The sequence below is a fragment of the Stenella coeruleoalba genome (assembly GCF_951394435.1).
Source record: "Stenella coeruleoalba genome assembly, chromosome: 17".
Classification (NCBI taxonomy): Eukaryota; Metazoa; Chordata; class Mammalia; order Artiodactyla; family Delphinidae; genus Stenella; species Stenella coeruleoalba.
The window spans coordinates 646,396-665,480 of NC_137163.1; the positions used below are offsets into that span (position 1 = coordinate 646,396).

General features: G+C 63.3%; 3 protein-coding genes across 6 annotated transcripts; 1 reads left to right on the forward strand and 2 right to left on the reverse strand.

Moving 5' to 3' along the window:
• Window positions 1-2,169: 2,169 nt before the first annotated feature.
• On the reverse strand, window positions 2,170-11,095 carry WDR97 (WD repeat domain 97). Its single transcript, XM_079901791.1, is given in 25 exon segments — window positions 2,170-2,469; window positions 2,579-2,640; window positions 2,737-3,452; window positions 3,573-3,735; window positions 3,822-3,943; window positions 4,029-4,226; window positions 4,329-4,523; window positions 4,607-4,728; window positions 4,731-4,980; window positions 5,973-6,056; window positions 6,152-6,284; window positions 6,286-6,341; window positions 6,344-6,586; window positions 6,665-6,814; window positions 6,986-7,046; window positions 7,322-7,443; window positions 7,534-7,666; window positions 7,769-7,859; window positions 7,936-8,172; window positions 8,255-8,397; window positions 8,469-9,174; window positions 9,363-9,484; window positions 9,690-10,414; window positions 10,416-10,713; window positions 10,744-11,095. Coding segments are annotated over 25 exon segments (5,667 nt in total). The 5' UTR covers window positions 11,076-11,095; the 3' UTR covers window positions 2,170-2,266.
• An 18-nt stretch (window positions 11,096-11,113) lies between these two features.
• On the reverse strand, window positions 11,114-14,300 carry MAF1 (MAF1 homolog, negative regulator of RNA polymerase III). 2 transcript variants are annotated; one of them, XM_079901676.1, is made up of 8 exons: window positions 13,816-14,298; window positions 12,958-13,083; window positions 12,725-12,853; window positions 12,485-12,650; window positions 12,231-12,352; window positions 12,031-12,150; window positions 11,730-11,861; window positions 11,114-11,603 (listed from the first exon to the last, which is right to left on the reverse strand). In XM_079901676.1, exons 2-8 carry the CDS (start codon window positions 13,038-13,040, stop codon window positions 11,582-11,584), a joined length of 774 nt encoding a protein of 257 aa, XP_079757802.1. In that variant the 5' UTR covers window positions 13,041-13,083; window positions 13,816-14,298; the 3' UTR covers window positions 11,114-11,581. The 2 variants fall into 2 exon arrangements, with proteins under 2 accessions (XP_079757802.1, XP_079757803.1); XM_079901677.1 differs by lacking the exon at window positions 11,114-11,603 and having other exon boundaries at window positions 11,817-11,928; window positions 13,816-14,300.
• Window positions 14,301-14,362: 62 nt separating this feature from the next.
• SHARPIN (SHANK associated RH domain interactor) lies at window positions 14,363-18,958 on the forward strand. Of its 3 annotated transcripts, none has more exons than XM_079901690.1 (9): window positions 14,363-14,374; window positions 14,571-14,981; window positions 15,271-15,445; window positions 17,513-17,650; window positions 17,722-17,863; window positions 17,948-18,258; window positions 18,338-18,456; window positions 18,544-18,672; window positions 18,762-18,958. In XM_079901690.1, exons 2-9 carry the CDS (start codon window positions 14,625-14,627, stop codon window positions 18,843-18,845), a joined length of 1,455 nt encoding a protein of 484 aa, XP_079757816.1. In that variant the 5' UTR covers window positions 14,363-14,374; window positions 14,571-14,624; the 3' UTR covers window positions 18,846-18,958. The 3 variants fall into 3 exon arrangements, with proteins under 3 accessions (XP_079757816.1, XP_079757817.1, XP_079757815.1); XM_079901691.1 differs by lacking the exon at window positions 14,363-14,374 and having other exon boundaries at window positions 14,381-14,981; window positions 17,948-18,038; window positions 18,105-18,258; XM_079901689.1 differs by lacking the exon at window positions 14,363-14,374 and having other exon boundaries at window positions 14,381-14,981.
• The last annotated feature ends 127 nt before the right edge of the window (window positions 18,959-19,085 follow it).

Below are 19,085 nucleotides of genomic sequence, written 5' to 3' on the forward strand. Positions count from 1 at the left end.
GTATGATTGCTGAGTCCTGCTTTTCAAGAAGTTGCCAAACTGCTTTCCAGCGTCTGGACCATTTTACATTCCCGCCAGCATCGTACACAGATCCAGCTGCTCCACATCTCCAGCATCTGGTGGCGTCCCTTTTTAAATCTGAGCCATTCTTAATTAACACTTCCCAATGGACGGTGTGTGGAGCATCTTCTCATGTGCTCGTTTGCCATCTTCATCTTCTCTTGGGTGAAATGTCTGTTTTGTTTCTTTTGCCTGTTTTCTAAGGCTAAATTTTTATAATTTTACATTTACATGTATGATCTGCTTTGAGTTTTGTCTTTGCCATAACTTTTTTTTTTAATCAGCAAATATATCTGTCTTTTCTGAGTGTTCTAAGTTAATTATTTTTCTAAATTACCTTCTGATATATTTATAGTTTTATTTTCTACATTACAATCTTCATCTGAAAATTACTCTCATGAATGATGTGAGGAAGGGTTCCGGCTTTGTTTTCTATCTACCTACGCTGTGCTCAGCACTGTTCCCAAGTTCTTTAGATATAACAATTCATTTAATCCTCACAGCAGTCCTGTGAGGTGTCATAGCATTATTATCCACATTTCATAGACTGGAAACTGAGGCTCAGAGAACACAGGTAACTTGTTGAACGCCACACAGTCAGGAAGTGGACAAAAATATGCATTTATGTTTGCTATATATATATGTGGTACTTTAACATCTATAGTGGAAATCCCATTCTAGCGTTTTGTACATTTAATTGGGTTGTGTGATTTTTTTTATTAATTTGTAGAACCTCTTTATATATTTTGGAGACAAGCCATTTTTAGTTACATGTATTTCAAATATGTTCTCCCACTCTGTGGCCTGACTTTTTACTCTCTTAATGGTATATTTTCATTAATATATTTCCTAATTTTAAAAGTTATATATTAATACGTATTAATAAATATATTAGTGTTTTCCTTCACGATTAGCGGGGATTTGGAGCTGTTTAAACTCTTGCCCTACTTTCTCACGTTTGTATGTTGGTGGTTCTTTTTGGCTGCACCGCGTGGCTTGCGGAATCTTAGTTCCCCAGCCAGGGATCGAACCTGAGTCCTCGGCAGTAAAAGCGCAGAGTCCCAACCACTGGACTGCCAGGGAATTCCCATGTCTGTATTTTTTAAAGCATTTATTGCTTCTGTAATTCGAAACATAGAAACACCAGTAGATGCAGACTACTACGGGCCTCAGTCCTTGTTGTAGCAGGTACAGTTCCTTTTATAAAAACGTCCAGTTTTTCAGTTATCTGGACCTGGCACTGCTGGCCCTCCTTGGCCTAGGAAAGAGCGGCCCACTCAGCAGCCCTGTGACAAGAGCCCCTGCACAGGTTAGGGGCTGTGGGAAAGGTGTGGGAGACCAATTTTAACCACAAAGCCATTGAGCAGAAATGTGTAAAGTCAGAGGCTGAAAATACAGGAAAGAGATCGCTGCTCAGGCAACCCAGCAGCAGGATACAGAAAGCTAGAACAGGCCCGTCACAAAAGCCGTCCTAGTAAGTGCGCACGTGGGCTCCACGTGTGGTTGGGTCAGTGCCCTTTGAGGTCACGGCAGTTCAGAAGAAGGCCGAGGCCCCGAGACCCCGTGCTTCACAGACAAGGTGAATCTCCTGGTGACTTTTAGGTTGAAAGGTCCAGAGAACACTGCCCCTTTACTGCTTCTCGGATAAAGCAGACGGGGCCTCTTCATTAATTTTTCTCCTTTCCAGCCTAAAGGTAGCAAAGCTCCGACCGACTCCTGGTTTCACCTGCATCAAATGACTGCAAGCTCCCCCACACACACCTGCGACCACCCAGACCCTCCCCTCTCCCCGGCCCACCCGTTAGTCTCCCCCTCCCCTCCTGAGCACCGTGGCTGAGTGCCTGAGCAGGGCCACGCCCGTGCGGCAGGTTCCCTCTCTGGGCAGACAGGCCCTCCCGCACCGAGAACGCTGCTCTACCACGTGCTGACCCGAGCCCAGACCCTGTCCCATCCCAGACCCCACCAGTCCCCCAGCTCCTGCCTCACACATGCAGCTGGCCACCAGCAGGTTCGTGACACACCAGCCAGACCCCCCCCTCGCCCACATCAGGGGCCCCCAAAGGTGAAAGTGAGCTGGCCGTGGCCTCTGGACTTTATTCGGGCCCTGGGCCTTGGCTGAGGTGAACAGCCGGCTGGAGAGCCATGTCCTGACTCCATGCTGGAGGGAAAAGGGGGAGGCAGGGTCAGGCCAGGGTCACCAGCCAGCTCAGCTGTAGCTGTCAGGGTCCGTGTCATCTGGCAGAAAGTAGCGTTGCAGGGCAGGCTGCAGGAGCTGCGGGGGCAGCGGATGGGCCGGCCTGGGCCAGTCTGGGGGGAAAGGCTGCAGTTCCACCCGGGGCAGTGGCAGCTTCAGCATCCGGACGGCACCATCCAGGGTGCGGCCCGCCCAGAGCCGGGACAGCATTCGGCCTGGGGGCCAGCAGTATAGTGAGGCCTTGGGGTGGGGTCAGTGCTCCGCGGGAACTGGGCTGGGGTGGGGTAGAGGTCAGGTCCGACTTCTACCCCTGTCCCTACTCACCCCTCAGTTTCATTGGAGACCTCTGGACCTTGGCCTCCTGAAGCCGGAGGATGGAGTAGTGCCTGGAGGATAAGGAAGCGGGTTTGGCTAAGCCCACGCCTCAGCTGTTCCACACAGGCTCTGCCCCAGCCTCTTCCAGGGACCCGTGGCGTGCTCACTGGGGTTCCCGGGGCTGTGGCACCACCATGCTGGGCGTCCGTGGGGGCGGGCGAGGGGGCGGGGTCTTGGGCTCCTCCTGCAGGGGGTCCTGCTGCCGAGCCCCACGCTGCTCGCAGAAGAAGTTGAGTGCGTTGATGGGCCCCAGGTCCAGCAGTTTTGACTGTGACCAGGTCGTCTGCTCCAGAGGCAGTGGCTCATCAGGCAGTGCAGCTGGCGCGGAGGATCCCAAGTGGGCCTCAGGCAAGGGGCCGAAGTGCGTCAGTGTCCCAGACAGTGCACGTTGGGTCCGCCCAAAGCGCATCTGTGCAAGCGTCTGCTGGGCCTGCAACTCCAGGGCGGCCAAGTCCGGCTCTCCGGGTGAGACCACCGGTGAGGGCGTCCGGGAGACGCTCGAGGGCATCACAGAGATATGAACAGTTGCCCCGGAGACCATGGAAATCTGCGACAGGGTCTCCTTCGAAGGAGGGTGAAGTGCTGAGGTCTCTGAGACCTCGGGCAGCATCCCTGACGACTTGGCTACGGGTGGCGGCACAGTTTCCGTCTGCTGGGGAGTTGGCCAGCGGAGGCTGGAGAGGTGCTGCCCATGGCTCCAAGCCTGAGACCCCACCCCAGACTCCCTCCTGGGGAGACGCAGGAAGATCCCGGGAGATGGGGGAGGGGTGAGGGATGGGGGAGGATGGAAGAGGCGCAGAGCCAGAGCGGGGCAAGGAGCCCGCTGGCCTCACCTGGCTCTCCCCTCTGCACTTGGGAAAAGCCTGGGGAGAAGGCGAGAGGCTCTGCGGGCAGGTGGCCCGCCCCCGCCCCGCCCCGCCCCCACTCCCGCCCCCGCCCAGACCTTCAGCTGCCCGACCATCTCCTCCAGCTTCTGGCAGCAGCGCTTGCGCAGTGCGGCCTTGGAGGCGCGCTCCGGGCCCTGGACCCAGGTCGTCATCTCCTTGAACAGGAGGCCGTGCGGGTCCTGAAGGCCGAGTCCTTCCAGCAGCTTCCTGAGGTCCGGCCTGGGACAGGTGTACAGGCGTGGGAGGCTTCTGGGCGGCCTCCCTGGCAGCAGCGGGGAGGAGGGAGGGAAGGGAGCGGAACTCACCAGCAGGAGGCTGGCGAGTAAAGGACGTAGCACAGGAGCTCCAGCACCACCTCGCGGGACTCCAGGGAGCAGGCCCGGAGCAGCTGCAGCGCCAGCATCACAAACTGCTTCTGCATCCTGTCCTGAGCGCAGGGGGAGCGACACTGGGGCCCGAGGCCTGGGGTGGGGTGGGGCGGGGCGGGGCGGGTCTCGGGACTAGGGGCTCACCTGGAGGCTGGGGGGCTGGTCCAGGTTGAGCAAGCGCACGAGGATGCCGTGCAGCCGGCTACAGAGGTCTCTGCTGACGTCGGGCAGCAGCCTCAGCAGCGCGTGCAGGATGTGCACACGGTCTGCCCAAGAGGCCTCGTCCAGCAGGTCCATGAACAGCGAGGCCAGGCCCTCCACCGTGCCCACCTCGGGGTACGCCTGCAGGGATCTGGTGCTGAGGCCTGGCCCCCTGCGCCGCACCCGGGCGCTCCAGCCTCCCCCTCCCGTACCTGAGCCCGTGCCTCCCAAACTCCCCCGAACCTGCAGAGTGAAGATGGGGAAGAGCTTTTTGAACCAGTTCTGGCCGACGAAAAAAAGCAGGAACCTAGGCAGATGCACGCAGCTCTCTTCCCAGAGCGAGTGCCCGTAGTGGAACTGGGGGCAGTGAAGACAGGTCTCGGCCCTGGCGGTGTCCTCGCGGGAGCCCATGGGCTTCGGGATGCGACCCTCGGGGCTCTAGGGGCAGCGGCAGCAGCTGCAGACCCTGCCCGCCTCAGGCAGCTCCTGCGCCGCTGCCCAGCCCAGCCCCGGACGCCCACCTGAGCTTCCTGCTCCGGCAGCTGGTCGGAGAGCTGCGTGTGGCGGCGCTGCGAGTCCGAGGCCCAGTCCAGACCCTGCTCGCCCTCCTCCTCCCCCTCCCCTCCCAACAACTGGGTCAGCTTCTCCTGCCGCGGCAGCCACGGGTCGTCCGGGCTCCCTCCAGGCTGCGAAGTGGAGAGCGAGGCGTGGCCACGGGCGCGGCAGGGATCCGGCCCCGCCCCCTGCAGACCCCGCCCCGCCTCGCCCCGCCCCTTGCCTTGCTCTCGCAGCGGCCCAGGGCTCCGAGGCCGCTGACCTCCACAGGCAGCCACATCTGCTGCAGCACCACCGAGTTGGGCACGCAGCCCGGGAAGCGGATGGGCCGCCGCCAGTACTGCAGGTGGAGCACAGCGGGGCAGGTTGAGGGCCTGGACTCCACCTGCCCCAGAGACCACGCTGGCAGGGCACCCCCGCCACCAGCCCAGCTCTGCCCGCCTGACGTCCAAGAGCTGAGTGGGGCTCGCACGCCCTGCCCACGACACACAGACAGGAAGAGAGAATCTCTAGATATCAGGCCGAAGGGCAGGCAGTGAGTGTGGCATCAGCTGTGGTAACTGAGGACGGAGATCTGGGTAACAGCCGGCCTCTGGGGAGCCCTGACACCCACATGGTCTCCACAGGACTCAGCCCCCGGTCCTGGAGCAGAGACGCTGATAAGAAGGGGGCAGTAGAAGGGACTCCCTCGGCGGTCCACTGGTTAGCTCCGTGCTTTCACTGCTGGGCCGGGGTTCAATCCCCGGTCGGGGAACTAAGATTGCACAAGGCACGCAGCGTGGCCAAAAAATAAAAAAAAAAAAGAAGGGGACAATGGGAGCTCGAGGGGGTGTTACTGGGGGCTTGGGTAGATGGAGTAGCAGCTGGAAGGATCCGTTACCCACCTGGGAAGGTAAGAGTGCCAGATGTGTGGGGAGAAGGGGCTGGGCCTGTCTGGGCATCTGGAGGGGGAGAGAGTGGGAAGGCCAGCTCCCACCGACTCTGCTCCCCTCAAGGGAGGGGACTCTGGTCTCGCAGACAAAGTGCACAGAGGCCCCAGCCCCCCGGCCCTCGCGCTAGGGAGTGGCTGCAGGAGCGACCGCTGGCAGAGGCTCTGGCTCCGCCTGGCTCCAGCTCCGAAGTCCCTGGCCCTCTGGCAGCCAGTTCCCGGAGTGAGGAGTTAGGGCACACGGAGAGCAGCAGCGGCAAAACCGGGCCCGGGGTGAGGGGTGCAGGTGGGCCTGGCCCTCGGGTCAGAGCTGGGCACAAAGGCTTACAGCAAAGGGGACATGGGGTACATAAGGAGGGCCCCCCCCGGGGAGGGAAGGGCCTCAGGACAGCGAGGGGTCTCACCTCATAGGGCTGAACAGCGGCAGGGAAGAAGCCCCTGGGGTTGGAGAGATGCTCCTGGGGCCGCCTCTTCAGCAGCAGGGGGATCTGGGGATGGGACAGGGATCAGAGCCGAGTTTGGCCTCCAGTGTCCCTGCAGTTCTGCCTTCGGGCGGCAGCCTCCACCCACCTGGGCCCCTCACCCTGCGCTGCAGGTGGGAGGACAGTGGATCCGGGGCCACAGGCTTCTCCCCGTGGAGCCGCTCCAACTGCAGCTGCAGTTGCAGACTAAGGCCCAGTTCGTGGCTCGGGGAGGAGCGGGCCAGCAGCTGGGGTGGAAGGAGTCGTCAGGGGGTGGGGTGGGGACCATGAGGTGACGGCAGAGGGGTGGGAGTGGTGGTAAGCCTCACCTGGGGTGCTCTGCTGTGCAACCTCCGGTGGGTGGTGGGGGGAGGCAAGGGGACTTGGGGTGGTCGGGCAAAGCGCTGGCCCAGGGTCCCAAGATCCTGTGGTGGCGAGGCTTCAACGCCCCCGAGATCGGGGACGTCTCTGGGCAGGGCGCACACGTCCCAGGTCTGTCTCTCCACTGTGAGGGTCACGGTGCTCCACTGCTGGGACTCTCCTCCGGAATACCTGCCCTGGCAGGGAGGGCAGGGCAGACGGGCAGTGTCAGAGGCTCCGGGTGAAGGGAGGGACTGGGGAGGCCCCACACTCACCAGCAGACCAGGGCCATAAATCAGACGGAGGTAGTTATCAAAGGCCTCCTGGCACTGCTGCCAGGAGGGTGAGGGCCGGGCTGCAGGGCCCACCAGCCCCAGTTTCAGCTGCTGAAGGTCTTGGTCCCGGGCAATGAAGGCTTCCAAGTCCTGGGGTGAGGGTCAGGGGTCAGCGCATTCTTCCTTGAGCCTTGCTGCGTGCCCCTAGACAAGCACAGGGATCCCAGGCCTGGCCCAGGGACTGAAGGGGAAGGGCCTGAGCCGGGGTCGGGGGGCAGGGCTGGGCCACTGAGGTGGAGAAGGGGTCAGGAGCCACCCCACCTTCTCCAACACTGGCTGCTGAGGCGTGGCCGTCGGGCAGTGGATGAAAGACGAGGCTGCGCTGCAGACAGGGAAGGACACAGGTGGGACACTGGGTGGCATTACCAGTGGGATAGGGCAGAGGCTGGGCCAGGGACCCAGGGGTGGTGGCCAGGCCCCTGGCGGGGAACCACAAACAGCCACGAGTGGGAAGGCCGGCACTGGGACGGGCTTGCGGTGGGTGGCCAAGGGGCCTGGGAGCCCTGGGGTCTCAGGTTGGGAGCACTCGGCCAGGCCCTGACCCAGGGGAGCCAGGTCGGGGCCTCCGGGACGGCTCGGTTGGGCCTGCCGGCAGACCTGAGGCTGGCGACCCCGCGCAGGCTGGCGAGCCTCTGCAGCTGGGCTGAGGTCAGCGACTCCTGGCTGGTCAGCGGCAGTGGAGGGTCATCCACCACATCAGGGACATCCTGGCACAGCTTCTGAGCGGGGGAAAGGAGCCTGGAGCCCTGGCCTCGGTGGCTGGTCTGCCCACAGCAGCCCCACCCTGCCTACCTGTGCTCAGTGCACACCTTAATCAGGTAAGATGTGGGCAGGTAGAGCCTGTGGGCCACCAGGCAGAGGCAGGAGCCCAGGGCCAGCACCAGGTCCCCACTGTTACTGCAGAAGCTCAGGGCCTGAGGGGCACCGTTCAGCTGCAGGAGCCTGGAGGGTTGTTCAGACCGACAGTGTGGCCCTGCTCCTTGGAACAGAACACGGAGGCAGCAGCAGAGGCAAGCCCCCAACCCTCTCCCGCCCCCAGCCCACCGCAGCAGGCGGTTCTCCGCGGTCCAGATGCGGATGGTGCCGTCCAGGCTGGAGCAGGCGTACAGCTTGAGTGTGGGACAGCAGCACAGGCCTGGGGGGCCAGGACTCAGGGTCAGGGGCCAGAGCCATCTGGCGGCCTGGACTTCACCTCTGCCCTGCCCGCTCACCGGTGATGTGGTCCGTGGGGTCGTCCTGGGGCCGGTGATCAAAGCGAGGGCTGTTGCCCAGGCCAAACTGCACCAAGCCATAGGTGGCGCTGTTCAGGTCCTCGAAGCCCACGGTGATGCGATTCCCGAGGGCGCAGAGCACCAGCGCCGGGCGGCAGCAGGAGAAGGTGCGCAGGAGGCTCAGGCTCTCCTCGGCATACGGGAAGACGCGCCACATCTTCACGGTCAAGTCTCCCCCTGTGGGGACGGGAGCCACAGTGGGGCCTTTGGGGAGGGAAGGGGTTCCCAGGCCGGCCGTGGAGGGAGGAGAGGTACCCACCGGAGGACACGATGCTGTTCCAGGTGGACGCAATGGCGGTGACGGGGCCTGGGCCGTGCGCCTCCGTACGGAAGACCGTCTTCGAGGAGCGCAACTCAAGTACGGACAGGGTGCCATCAGTGTGCCCCACCACGAGCAGGTACCTATGGGTGACCACAGCCTGTTGGTGTGGACCCGGCCGCCTTGCCCAACCCTGGCTGGCTCCGGCACCCACCGGTTCTTGTCCTTCCAGGCCCCGGCCACGTCACTGCGGCACAGCTCGCCCTTGTACTGGCGCACTATCTCCCAGGCGGCAAACGCGCTCCCGGGGTCCGTGAGGTGGCTGTAGAGGTGCAGGCAGCAAGGCCGGGGCGCCGGGGGCGGCGGCGGGCACAGGCGGTGCAGCACGCGCATGGGGCAGCGTGCTGCGTTGGCACACAGCAGGTGCCCGGCGCGCGTCATCAGCCACAGCACCTCGCGGGGCAGGCAGTAGGCCACGGCGGCCGCGCAGTCCTCAGGCTCCAGCAGAAGCGCGCTCACGGTGCGTCCGCTGGAGACCGACACCAGGTAGACCGAGCCGTCGGCGCAGGCGCACACGAGGCGCGTGGGCAGCTGCGCTTGCGGGGCCATGGGCGAGGGCAGCGCCGGCGCCACCTGCAGGTGGAGCACCGGCGCCGACAGCTGGGCCAATGGCGAGTAGAGCTCCCGCACGCGCCACAGCTCCACGCTGCGGGCGCGCAAGGCGAGCAAGGGCCAGCCGGGGCCGGCGGGAGCCAGCAGATGCCTCACGGTCTCCGACGGCACGCTCGGGCCCCGGCGGCTCGGCGCCACCTCACCCACCTGCGCCGCTGCCTGCAGGTCCCACGTGCGCAGCGTCCCGTCTTGAGAAGCCGACAGCACAAGGGCCGTGTTCGGGAGCACGGCCACCGCAGTCACCGGGCCTGCGGGAGGGGCTCGGGTCACTCCTGAGCACCAGGGACTGAGAGAAGGGGAGCCGTCGGTCAGGGTCATGACCAGGGCGGAGAAGCTTGGCCAGAAGCCCGTGGAGATCCTGTGCCCGGAGCTCTCAAAGGCAGGGCTGTGCCCAGGGTGAGGGGAGACCAGGCCTCAATAGCCACACACGGCGCACCTGTGTGTCCCACGAACACCATCCGGATCTGCCAGTCAGCCTCCCACACCTTCACCGTGCTGTCCCGGGAAGCTGTCACCATGGCCCCCACCTCTCTACAGTACACCAGGTCGGAGATGGTGCTGAGGGGGGAGAGGGAGGCCCCTGGACTCAGGACTGCTCTGTGTGTGTGTGTGTGTGTGTGTGTGTGTGTGTGTGTGTGTGTGTGTGCGCGCGCTGCGCGCGCGCGCATGCGCACGCGCCGGCACCCCTACCACGACCGGATTTGTGTCGCGGACTCACCTCATGATTTCCCCCTCTCCCACCAGCCCCTGGGCCCCTCCTCACGTTTTGTGCAGATCCCGACGCACATCTGTGACAGCCCAGGTGTGCAGATCAAAGGTGAGCACGGCTGAGCCGTAGGCTGCGCAGCAGCGTGGGACGTGAGGGGGATGCTGAGGCCCGAGAGCCAGACGCGCAAGCGCACCCGAGAGGTTTGGCGGCAGCCACAGAGGGGACCCACGGGGAACCAGGCAGCGACCCCCTGCACGGAACTTCCAGAGCACCAGGCTTCTGCCCGCCTCCGCCACCAGCAGCAGCCCGGCGTCGGGCACCGGCAGGCAGCAGACTGGCTCGCGGCCCGGCACCCTGCGCTCCACTGGCTTACTCTGCCACAGCAGGCTGAGGTCGGACCTTAGGATGGCCAACCCCGCTGGGCCCCAGCCCACAAAGCGGCCCACAGTGCCCAGCTCGCCCGGCACTGCCACCAGCCCTGTAAGCGCGACCGGAGCTAGCAGCTTCTCTTGTGCCCAGCCATCCTCTCTGCGCAGGTGCAGGCGGCCGGCACCGTCCAGCACCACGAAGCGTCTGCCCATGGGGTCCTGTGCCACCGAACACAGCCCGGCTGCCACCTCCAGGCGCCGCAGCAGCTCTAGCCCGTGCGTCAAGCGCGCCACGTGCAGCTCGGCTCTCTTTTCCTGCGGACCGGGACCAGCAAGCCTGCCGTAAACTTGGCGGGGGCCAGGGGTTGGGGGGCGGGGCTGTAGGCGGCACCCACCTAGGGGAGCCAAGAGGATCTGGGCTGGGGTCCTGCAGGGGACCCCTAGGGGAAGGGCTGGGCCGGAAAGAGGCCTTGAGACGGATGCCACGGGCAAGCCGCACCTTTTCCACCAAAGTCTGGAGGCCTGTGCGCAGGAGCAGCCACAGCTGGCGGGCACGGGCGCTCGGGGTCACATTCTGCCACCGAGAGTTGCTGGTAAAAAGCCGTGGGGCCGCCTCCTTAAACGATGACTCTGCGAACCGGCAGCGGAAGCCCTGTCGGTGTGGCCTTTGGGCCCCTAACCCTGGAGGTCGTGGGCAGCCAAGGCCCCTCCTGAGGGCCCTGCCAGGTTAGGGGACTGCCCGGGGAGTGCTGCATTCCCAGAGGACAGAACCAGAGCTTGAGTGAGGCCTGCGGCCAAGCTGGCCATCTGGGGGTCGAGGCCAGGACACCTCACCATCCTCTTCGTTGAGCAGTCCCGGGTCCGGGACGTCGTAGATGTCGGCATCATACAGGTCCAGGTCTGGAATCAGGTGGTCGCCTTCTATGGTAAAGGGCTTGCTTGCGTCCCACACTTCTGGCTCCATTTCAGGAGCCGCGGGGTCCAGGCGGCTCAACAGCCCTCTAGGACCGTTGCTAGGATACCGGACGCAGCAGGCCCCGCCCTCGACGCAGGCCCCGCCCCCACGCCTCATGAGCCTCCGTGCGCACTGAGTCACAGAAACTTTTATTGGAAGCAAACCAGCTGCAGCAAAGTGACACTCAGTGCACGCTGCCCGATGGGCAAGGTGGGGAGTACAAGTGGGCGGATGACCCCTGGGGACCGCCTGCTGGGTCTCCGGCCCTTTGGGCTGGAGTGTGCAGGTCCAGGCCTGACCCTGCACAAAATACAAAAATAAACTCTGTGGTCCAGCTGTCCCTGCCCGTGTCAGTTCGTTTGGGCGGGGCAGTGGCTCTTCCCACCAGGCCCTGTGCCGTTGCTGTCCAGTCCAGCCACAGCGTGGGCAGCGGGAGCCTGTGGGGCTGAGGGGACATCCACAGGCTACAGCCAAAGGGCTAGGCAGGTGTGGCCTGGAGTGGCGCTGGTGCTGTGGTAGCGCCAGGATCTGGCCAGCAGCTGTGGAGGCCCTGCGGCCCCTCAGGTGGGCAGGTCCAGGCACTGTTTGAAGCTGGGTGAAGCGAGGGCCTCTGTTCCTCCTCTTCACATACAGATCACCGGAACCCTGGGCAACGGGCGGCACACAGTGAGTTCTGAGGAGCCCACACTCAGGAGACCAGGCAGAGGGGGCCCCACCCTGCCCTGCACACCCCAGGCTGAAGGGAGGGAGGCCACTGCAACCGTCACGCACCTGTCCTCTTCCATGGTGCTGGTCTCCTCGTGGCCGCCCTCGCGGCCTCCACCTCCACTCTCCTCCTCCTCCTCTCCCCCGAGCTCCATGTCCAGCTCATTGCCTGCCTCCGACGGAGTGTAGGTGGATCCACTGGGGGTGGGGGGACCAGTCTTAAAACCGCCTACCCCCAGCCTGCTGCTAACCCCAGGGAGGGTGTCTGGGGAGGACAAAGTTAGGAATGGGGTGGGCCAGGCTGGGGAAACGGTGTGTGAGCCAAACAGGGAGGTAAAGGAAGGGAGGTGGACAGGTGCCGGCCAACCTGATAGAGCGGCAGCTGAAGAACACGATCCGTTTCAGCCGCTTGTTGTAGAAGAAGTAGTTGAAGGACCAGAGGCTGCCATCTTCCCCGAAGGGATCTGAGTCCAGGTCTGGGTTGTAGCTGCGGCGTGTGGGGCGAGATGTGGTGTTAGGTCCCAAGTGCCACCCGCCCAGGACCCACCTGCAGGGACGCCAGCTCACCTGTAGATGTCGCACTCAGCCAAGCAGATCTCCTCATCCACCGCGTTCCACAGCTGCGGCTTCAGGGCCTTGAAGTCCTCCCGAACAGCGGAGAACAGGCTGCAGTTGACTGCGTTCACCACCTAGGATGGTCACAGTCAGGGCTGACGAGGACCCAGGGCAGCAGGCGTGAACCGGGCCGAGCCCCAGTGAGTAAGGGAGGATGCCAAGGATGGCTGTGGGCCTACAGGTCCCTTCCCCGACCCGACCCTCACCCAGCTGAGGCTGGGCTCCCGGCTGAACTCGTGGCTCCGGGCTCTGCTGAAGTCGTAGTCCGGCCGGAAGGACTCGTTGAGCGTGGCGATCAGGTAGAAGAGGGTCTTGCGGCTGCACTTGTCGCTGAGGGGGCCCTCATCCTCGCCACCCTGGCTCTTACTCAGTCTGCACAGAGAGAAGCGTCAGCCTGGCACTGCCCCGCTTGCCAGTGCACAGTGGGCAGGCCCTGCCCGGCTCACCTGCTGGGGCTGAGGCCCGAGGTCTGGGGTGGGGACAGCGCCTCCAGCACATGTGGCTGGCCCTCCTGGCAGAACTGCTTGAACATGTGCTTGTCATCGCCCGCCATCTTACACGAGTAGCTCTCAATCCTAGAGACGCAGGCACAACCATGAAGCACGCCACCCCCGCAGGCTCAACCCAGAGACAGGGCAGAGTGACCTCTGAGACGCCAGCCCCAGAGCCCCGGCCTCACCTGCCAATGATGTGGGCATCTCCCGTCTCCACGGTCAGCTGCGAGTTGATGGCCTCGAAGCTGGAGTTCTCCAACAGCTTCATGTCCTCGGGGAGGAGGTCCTGTGCTCCAAAGAGCTACTGCTGCCTGAGGATGCAGGTCAGTCCATGGGTGTCTGGCCCTTGGGGCTCCACCTTCAGCCCTCCTCCCAGTAAGTGGCGCCGCTGTAAACAACTTGGGTCCCTCCTGCAGCCTGCTCCCAGGCCTTCAGCACTGGCGGGAGAGGTGATGAGAGCGGCACGTCCAGGCCCCAGATCAGCCACACCTCTTGCACCTCACAGGAGTTCTTGGGCCAGGCTGGGGGACCCACCGGGGATCCTGCTAACCCCGGGGCTGCTGGGTTAGTCTCTCCCTCAACAGCCCCCATCCCGACACAAGAGCCCTACCCACCAAGGGGGGCCCTGCGAGCCCGCGAAGGGACGTGACTCCTGCGGTGCCCCTCCGGCCGGGATCCTCAGCCCGGGTAAGAACCGCACCCAGTTAGGAACCAGATCACCTGGGGCTCGGCCCTGCCGTCACCTGGACGCGGCGCTCTTTCCTGTTCTACAGGCTGCTTTCTAGTGAGCTCCTCCGTTTTTCTCCGAAAGTACGACAGGGAGCGGAGGGAGGCCCCGCGGCCCCCGGGGGGCCTGTCAGCCGGGCAGCTAGGGCGCTACAGCGTCTGCCGGGTCTAAGGGGAACACCAGCCAAGCCGCGCGAACTACAAGTCCCAGGAAGCCGTGCGCCTTGGGAGGCGCGCGTGCGCTCCAGCGCGAAGCCTGCTGGGGGCTGTAGTTCTGGAGGGCCCGAGTCGGCGCCGGGCACAGGGCGTACCCCTACCTGCTTACTCTGCGCTCAATCGGGCCGGACCGGACCAGGCAGGGTCAGGTCGATTGGCGTCGGTGCGGGTGAGAAGGCGGTGCGGGCCCCGGGTAGCGCGGACTCCTCAGGACCGGAGTGCGGCGCCGCGGCCTCCGCTCGGGCCGCACTGTATCCGGGGAAAGAAGCTCCGCAGCGACGTCCCGTTACTCCCGGCCCCGCCGGCCCATCCGAGCTGCCACCGCGACATAGCCTCGCCCGTGCACGGCGCCCGACTATCGCGACCGACCTGCCCGCCGACCGCCACAGAAGGCCCGAGCAAGCGAGCGAACGACCTCTACCTCCCCGGGCCGGACAACAACAAGCGTCCGCCAGGCCCGGCCCCACGCGTCTGAATGGCCCGCTCCAGACGCCGGGACCGGGAACTCGCAGAGCCATTGGGGGCAGTACCCGCCGCTCAGTCCCGTCTTCCACTCCTACTGGCTGTGGCGCATGTCCGTCATCTTCTCGGCCGTGCGAACCCGCCTTCCTCCCTGGCGCTCATTGGTCGCGGCCCCTCGCCGGCTCCGCCCCGGGTGCTGTAGGTGTGGGCGAGAGGGGGCAACTGAGTGTTCGGTGGGCGGCGAGAGGCGGGCGGCGGCCCAGAAGGAGCCTAGGAGCGCGTCCGGCTCCCGCCAGACGCGGGGGTCGACAGGGCCGCCGGGCTGCAGCCCCCAGCCGAGCCTCTAGGGCCTTCCAGTTGTGGCAGGTGCTTCAGTCCCTGACGCTTTGCCCAGAATACAGGCCTCCAAGCCCAGCCTCGCCCGCCGGAGTCCGAAGACCCTCTGGCCATGTCCATCGTGGGCGAAGCGGGAGGGTCAGACGGCTCCAACGCTCGGGCGGCGCCCGGAACCCCAGGCTCGCGGTCCCAGTTTCCGGCCGGTGGAGGCGCTCAGCGGCCCGAGGCCACGGAAGCGGGCTCGTGGGGCCGGGCCGGGACCGGACCGGAGATGGCGCCGCCGGCGGACGGCGCGGCTGCGGCCTCCGACGCTGGCTCGGCTGCGGTGCTCCTGGCCGTGCACGCCGCGGTGAGGCCGCTGGGCGCGGGGCCGGACGCAGAGGCGCAGCTGCGGAGGCTGCAGCTGAGCGCGGACCCCGAGCGACCAGGGCGCTTCCGGCTGGAGCTGCTTGGCGCGGGGCCCGGGGCGGTGAGTGGGGGCGGCGGGGGCTGGCCGCTGAACCCGAGGCCATGCCCTTCCATTCGCCAGCTGCGTGCTCTTGAGCAGTTACCTTTTCTTTGCTTCTGTTTCCTTGTGTGTTAAATGGGGATAATGCTGGTACCTCCCTTCGTAGGACTAGTGTGAGAGTTTCATAAGGTAATACGTGTAAAGGGCTTAGGACAGTGAAAGTGGCCTGCAAATGTTACCTCGTGTTCCTTTGATCATCATGCAGTATGTGCTGGGGGAGGCACTGAGCCCGGACTCTCCCCCTCCTCAGGTCAGTTTGGAGTGGCCCTTGGAGTCCGTCTCCTACACCGTCCGAGGCCCCAGCCAGCATGAGCTGCAGCCTCCACCAGGAGGGCCTGGGGCTCTCAGCCTGCACTTCGCCAACCCTCAGGAAGCTCGGCGGTGGGCAGCCCTGGTCCGAGGTGCCACCGTGGAAGGACAGAATGGTCAGTGCCCTGGAGTGAAGATTCACTGGGACCGGGATAGTGTTAGTTCTGCAAGAGAACAGGAGTAGCCCCGACCCCCCAGGTCTCGATGGGGGGAGTAGTGGGGAAAGCTGAGCCCACCTTACCCACTGCTGGGGTTCTGGGAGGACTCCCAGGAGGGAGGAAGTAGAGAAAAGGAACAGAGACCGAAGAGCTGGAGCCTGGAGTGCCAGACAATGTGGAGGGGCAGAGCACGCAGGCCCTCAGGACCTGGGTGAGAAGACGGACTATATGAAAAGCTTTGGGAAGGTATTCGGTGGGAGAGTGACAGGCTCAGATTCGAGCTACTTAAGACTGGTTGAGACCTGCATTCGTGTGAGTGGTGCAGATAGGGCCGGAGAGAAGAAGGATGTTTCAGAGATGCTTAGGAGATGGAATTGGCTGGATTTCCTTGAGGTTTAAATGGAAGAGTGAGTGGTTGAGACAGAAAGCTGCAAGGAACAGACACTGGGGAGCTCCCAGATAGAGGACCTTTTTGGGAGGGCACAGAGGTGGTCAAGTTTTTAAACATGTGGGAGGGAAGGGAGATAGGTGGATGTGGACTGGGGCTGGGGCTCTAAAGAGGTAAAGGTTGGGGGTAGAAAAGGTCAACCAAGATCACCAGAAGAGAGAAGTGGGAAGAGAAGAGGGTCGGGAAGGCAGACAGTGCACCAGGGAAAGTCCACAGATGCATCAGAACAGCCGTCAGAGGTGAGAAGAAAACCATACACTGAGATGAAGAGAGGTCCAGACGACAGCATCTGCAGAGAAGGAAAGGCCTTTTTTTTCGTTCATTCGTTGTTCGTTGGTTCACCAAATGTGTGTTCAGCACCTGTAGTAAGCACTCTTTTAAGGCCTTAGAGATTTAGCATGAATAAAACTTTAAATCCCTGCTCTCTCGGAGCTGGCATTTCCAGAGAGGAGACAGACGTATGAAATAAGTAAAATAAGTTCTGTCAGATGGTGGAAAGGATGGGAGCGCTGGAAGGGAGGGGTTTGCAATTTAAAATAGGGTGGCAGGGAAATCCTCATTAAGGTGACCCTTGAGTGAAATTTAAAGATCATGGGGTGAACCATGTGTCCTGCGAGCAGCAGGTACAGAAGCCCCAAGGCAACAGTATGCATGACATCTTTCGGGCTCGGTGCTCGGGAGCCCTGCTTATCTCGGTGGGAGGACAGCTCAGAATACTGAGGCCACCACAGGAGCTGCATCAGCACCGCGTGGGCAGGGCCTCAAGTGGGTGGTAAGAAGCAGAGACGGCAGCATGCCCAGGGCAGGCATCGGCTGGAGAGGGTTTGGCATGGGGGCAGCCCAAGGTGTTCTGTGACGATGGTAGAGCCAAGAGAGGGGATGGAGGTCCCCGAGGACAACAAAGAGGCCATCTTGGGGCTTCTCTGGTGGCGCAGTGGTTGGGAGTCCGCCTGCCGATGCAGGGGACACGGGTTCGTGCCCCGGTCCGGGAAGATCCCACATGCCGCGGAGCGGCTGGGCCCGTGAGCCATGGCCGCTGGGCCTGCGCGTCCGGAGCCTGTGCTCCGCAACGGGAGAGGCCACAGCAGTGAGAGAGGCCCGCGTACCGCAAAAAAAAAAAAAAAAAAAAAAGAGGCCATCTTGACTCCAGGGCTCCTGGTGAGCAGTATGGGGTGGGCTCCTTCTGAGGACCTCCTTTGGTTCTGCTGCGAGGCCAGGGAGCCTCCTGGCTGGCTGAGAGGGCCTGTACAGGCCAAGAGAGGGGGCCCGGCCTCTGTGGAGGAGGGGCACGGGTGGGACTGGGCAGCAGAAGGGACCAAAAGGACTCCAGAGCCCAAGGAAGAGCCAGGTGCAGCTCTGAGTGGAGTCAGCTGGGACCTCTGGAGTTTGCAAGGGCCAAGGCTGGGGAAAAGGCCTGGCTTTAAGTGTGGCCAAGGCGGGGCCCTGGCAGGGGCTGAGCTGAGGAGGGAGGAGACAAAGGTACTGGAAACCTGAGGTCAGAGAGCAGAGGCCTGGGTGAGTACTCAGCTGGGGGCTAGAGCTCAGACCACCAGCCCACCCCACATCTTCCCTCCTAGGCAGTGACAGCCTGACCCCAGCCCTAGGCTCAGAAACGTGCCCTGTTTCCCCGCCCAGTCTCCTTGAAGTACCTGCAACCAAGGCCCCCAAGCCCAAGGTGGATCTTCCTTGGCGCCCTGGAGACTTGATGGAGAAAGGTAAGGGCAGGGGGCTGGAGGGGCTGGGGGGCAGCCCGCGGGGGGCTGTGACGGCCCTCTCTCCCCTGTAGAGGACCTAGCAGGGCACCTGACCCGGGCCATAGAGGGTGGCGATGAGAAGCGGGCAGCCCACGCGGCAGCCATCCTGGCCCAGCATCACGTGGCCCTCAGCATCCAGCTCCAGGAGGCCTGCTTCCCTCCCGGCCCCATCAGGTAAGGCCTGGGGCTTCCATCTCCCCCGCCCTCCCAGTCCTGTCAGGTCCCCGGTCTTTACCGCTGACCTACGCTCTGGCCCAGGCTACAGGTTACAGTTGAAGATGCTGCGTCCTCTGCCCACATCTCGCTGGCAGTCCACCCCCACGCCACCATCGGGGCCCTCCAGGAGCAGGTGAGCACGGGGTCTGGGGAGCCCTGCTGGGGGGACCTGGGTGACATTCCGACACTCTGGCCCCAGGTATTCTCGGAGTTTGGCTTCCCACCGGCTGTGCAGCGCTGGGTCATCGGGAGGTGCCTGTGTGTCCCCGAATACAGCCTTGCTTTCTATGGGGTCCGGCGGGATGGGGATCCTGCTTTCCTCTACCTGCTCTCAGCCCCCCGAGAGGCCCCAGGTCAGTCCTTGATTGGAGTGGGATGAGGAAGGTGGGGTGCAGCCTGACATGGTCCTGAGCCTCTTTCCCTCTATGGCAGGACGCAATCCTCAGCACCCCCAGAAGATGGATGGGGAACTAGGCCGCCTGTTTCCTCAGTCACTGGGGCTGCCCCAAGCCCCTCAGCCAGCTGGCTCCAGCCTGCCCAACCCCCTTCAGGTGGGCAAGGGACTGGGCAGGGAGGGCCTAGGAGGCTGTGGGCATTGAAGGAATGGGTAAGCAGTAACTGTGTCCTCACCTCCCCAGCCCGGCTGGCCCTGCCCTTCCTGCACCTTCATCAATGCCCCAAGCCGACCCGGCTGTGAGATGTGCAGCACCCAGAGGCCCTGTGCTTGGGACCCCCTTCCCACAGCCTCCACCCAGCAGCTACCAAAGGTACCAGGGGCAGAGGCAGAGGCAGGGGAGGGGATGGGGGCAGGGGGGCAAAACAAGCAGAATGACCCATCTTCTGCCCCTGCCCCCAGGTTACAAGGAGAGAGGATGGCCCTTCCCTTCCAGGCCCAAGGTCCCTGGACCCCCTCCTGAACCTCTCAGGGAACCTCTGCTGACTGACCGCTCGCTGGAGACAAAACCGGGGCTGCCAGGGAGGGGCTGTGAGCTGGAGTCATTAAATACACTTGTGAGCCAGCTGGGTGCCCCTTTACTGTGCCCTTGTGCAGACTGGGCTGCTGGGAGAATGCAGAGCAGGGTGCAGCCCCACTCAGATGAAACTGAGTGGCAGAGGCAGGGGTGGCGGCTCCCGAGCTGGGCCCAGGTGGCTACTGAAGAGCATACTTGGGACGCAAGTC

Coding starts and splice junctions, on each gene's coding strand:
- SHARPIN (XM_079901690.1), top strand. CDS start 14,625: ATGTCCATCGTGGGCGAAGCGGGAGGGTCAGACGGCTCCAACGCTCGG. Junction 17,864..17,947: donor TTCCCTCCCGGCCCCATCAG/GTAAGGCCTGGG, acceptor GCTCTGGCCCAG/GCTACAGGTTACAGTTGAAG. Junction 18,259..18,337: donor AGCCCCCCGAGAGGCCCCAG/GTCAGTCCTTGA, acceptor CCTCTATGGCAG/GACGCAATCCTCAGCACCCC.
- MAF1 (XM_079901676.1), bottom strand. CDS start 13,040: ATGAAGCTGTTGGAGAACTCCAGCTTCGAGGCCATCAACTCGCAGCTG. Junction 12,353..12,484: donor GGGAGCCCAGCCTCAGCTGG/GTGAGGGTCGGG, acceptor TGACCATCCTAG/GTGGTGAACGCAGTCAACTG. Junction 12,151..12,230: donor GCTGAGTGCGACATCTACAG/GTGAGCTGGCGT, acceptor CACACGCCGCAG/CTACAACCCAGACCTGGACT.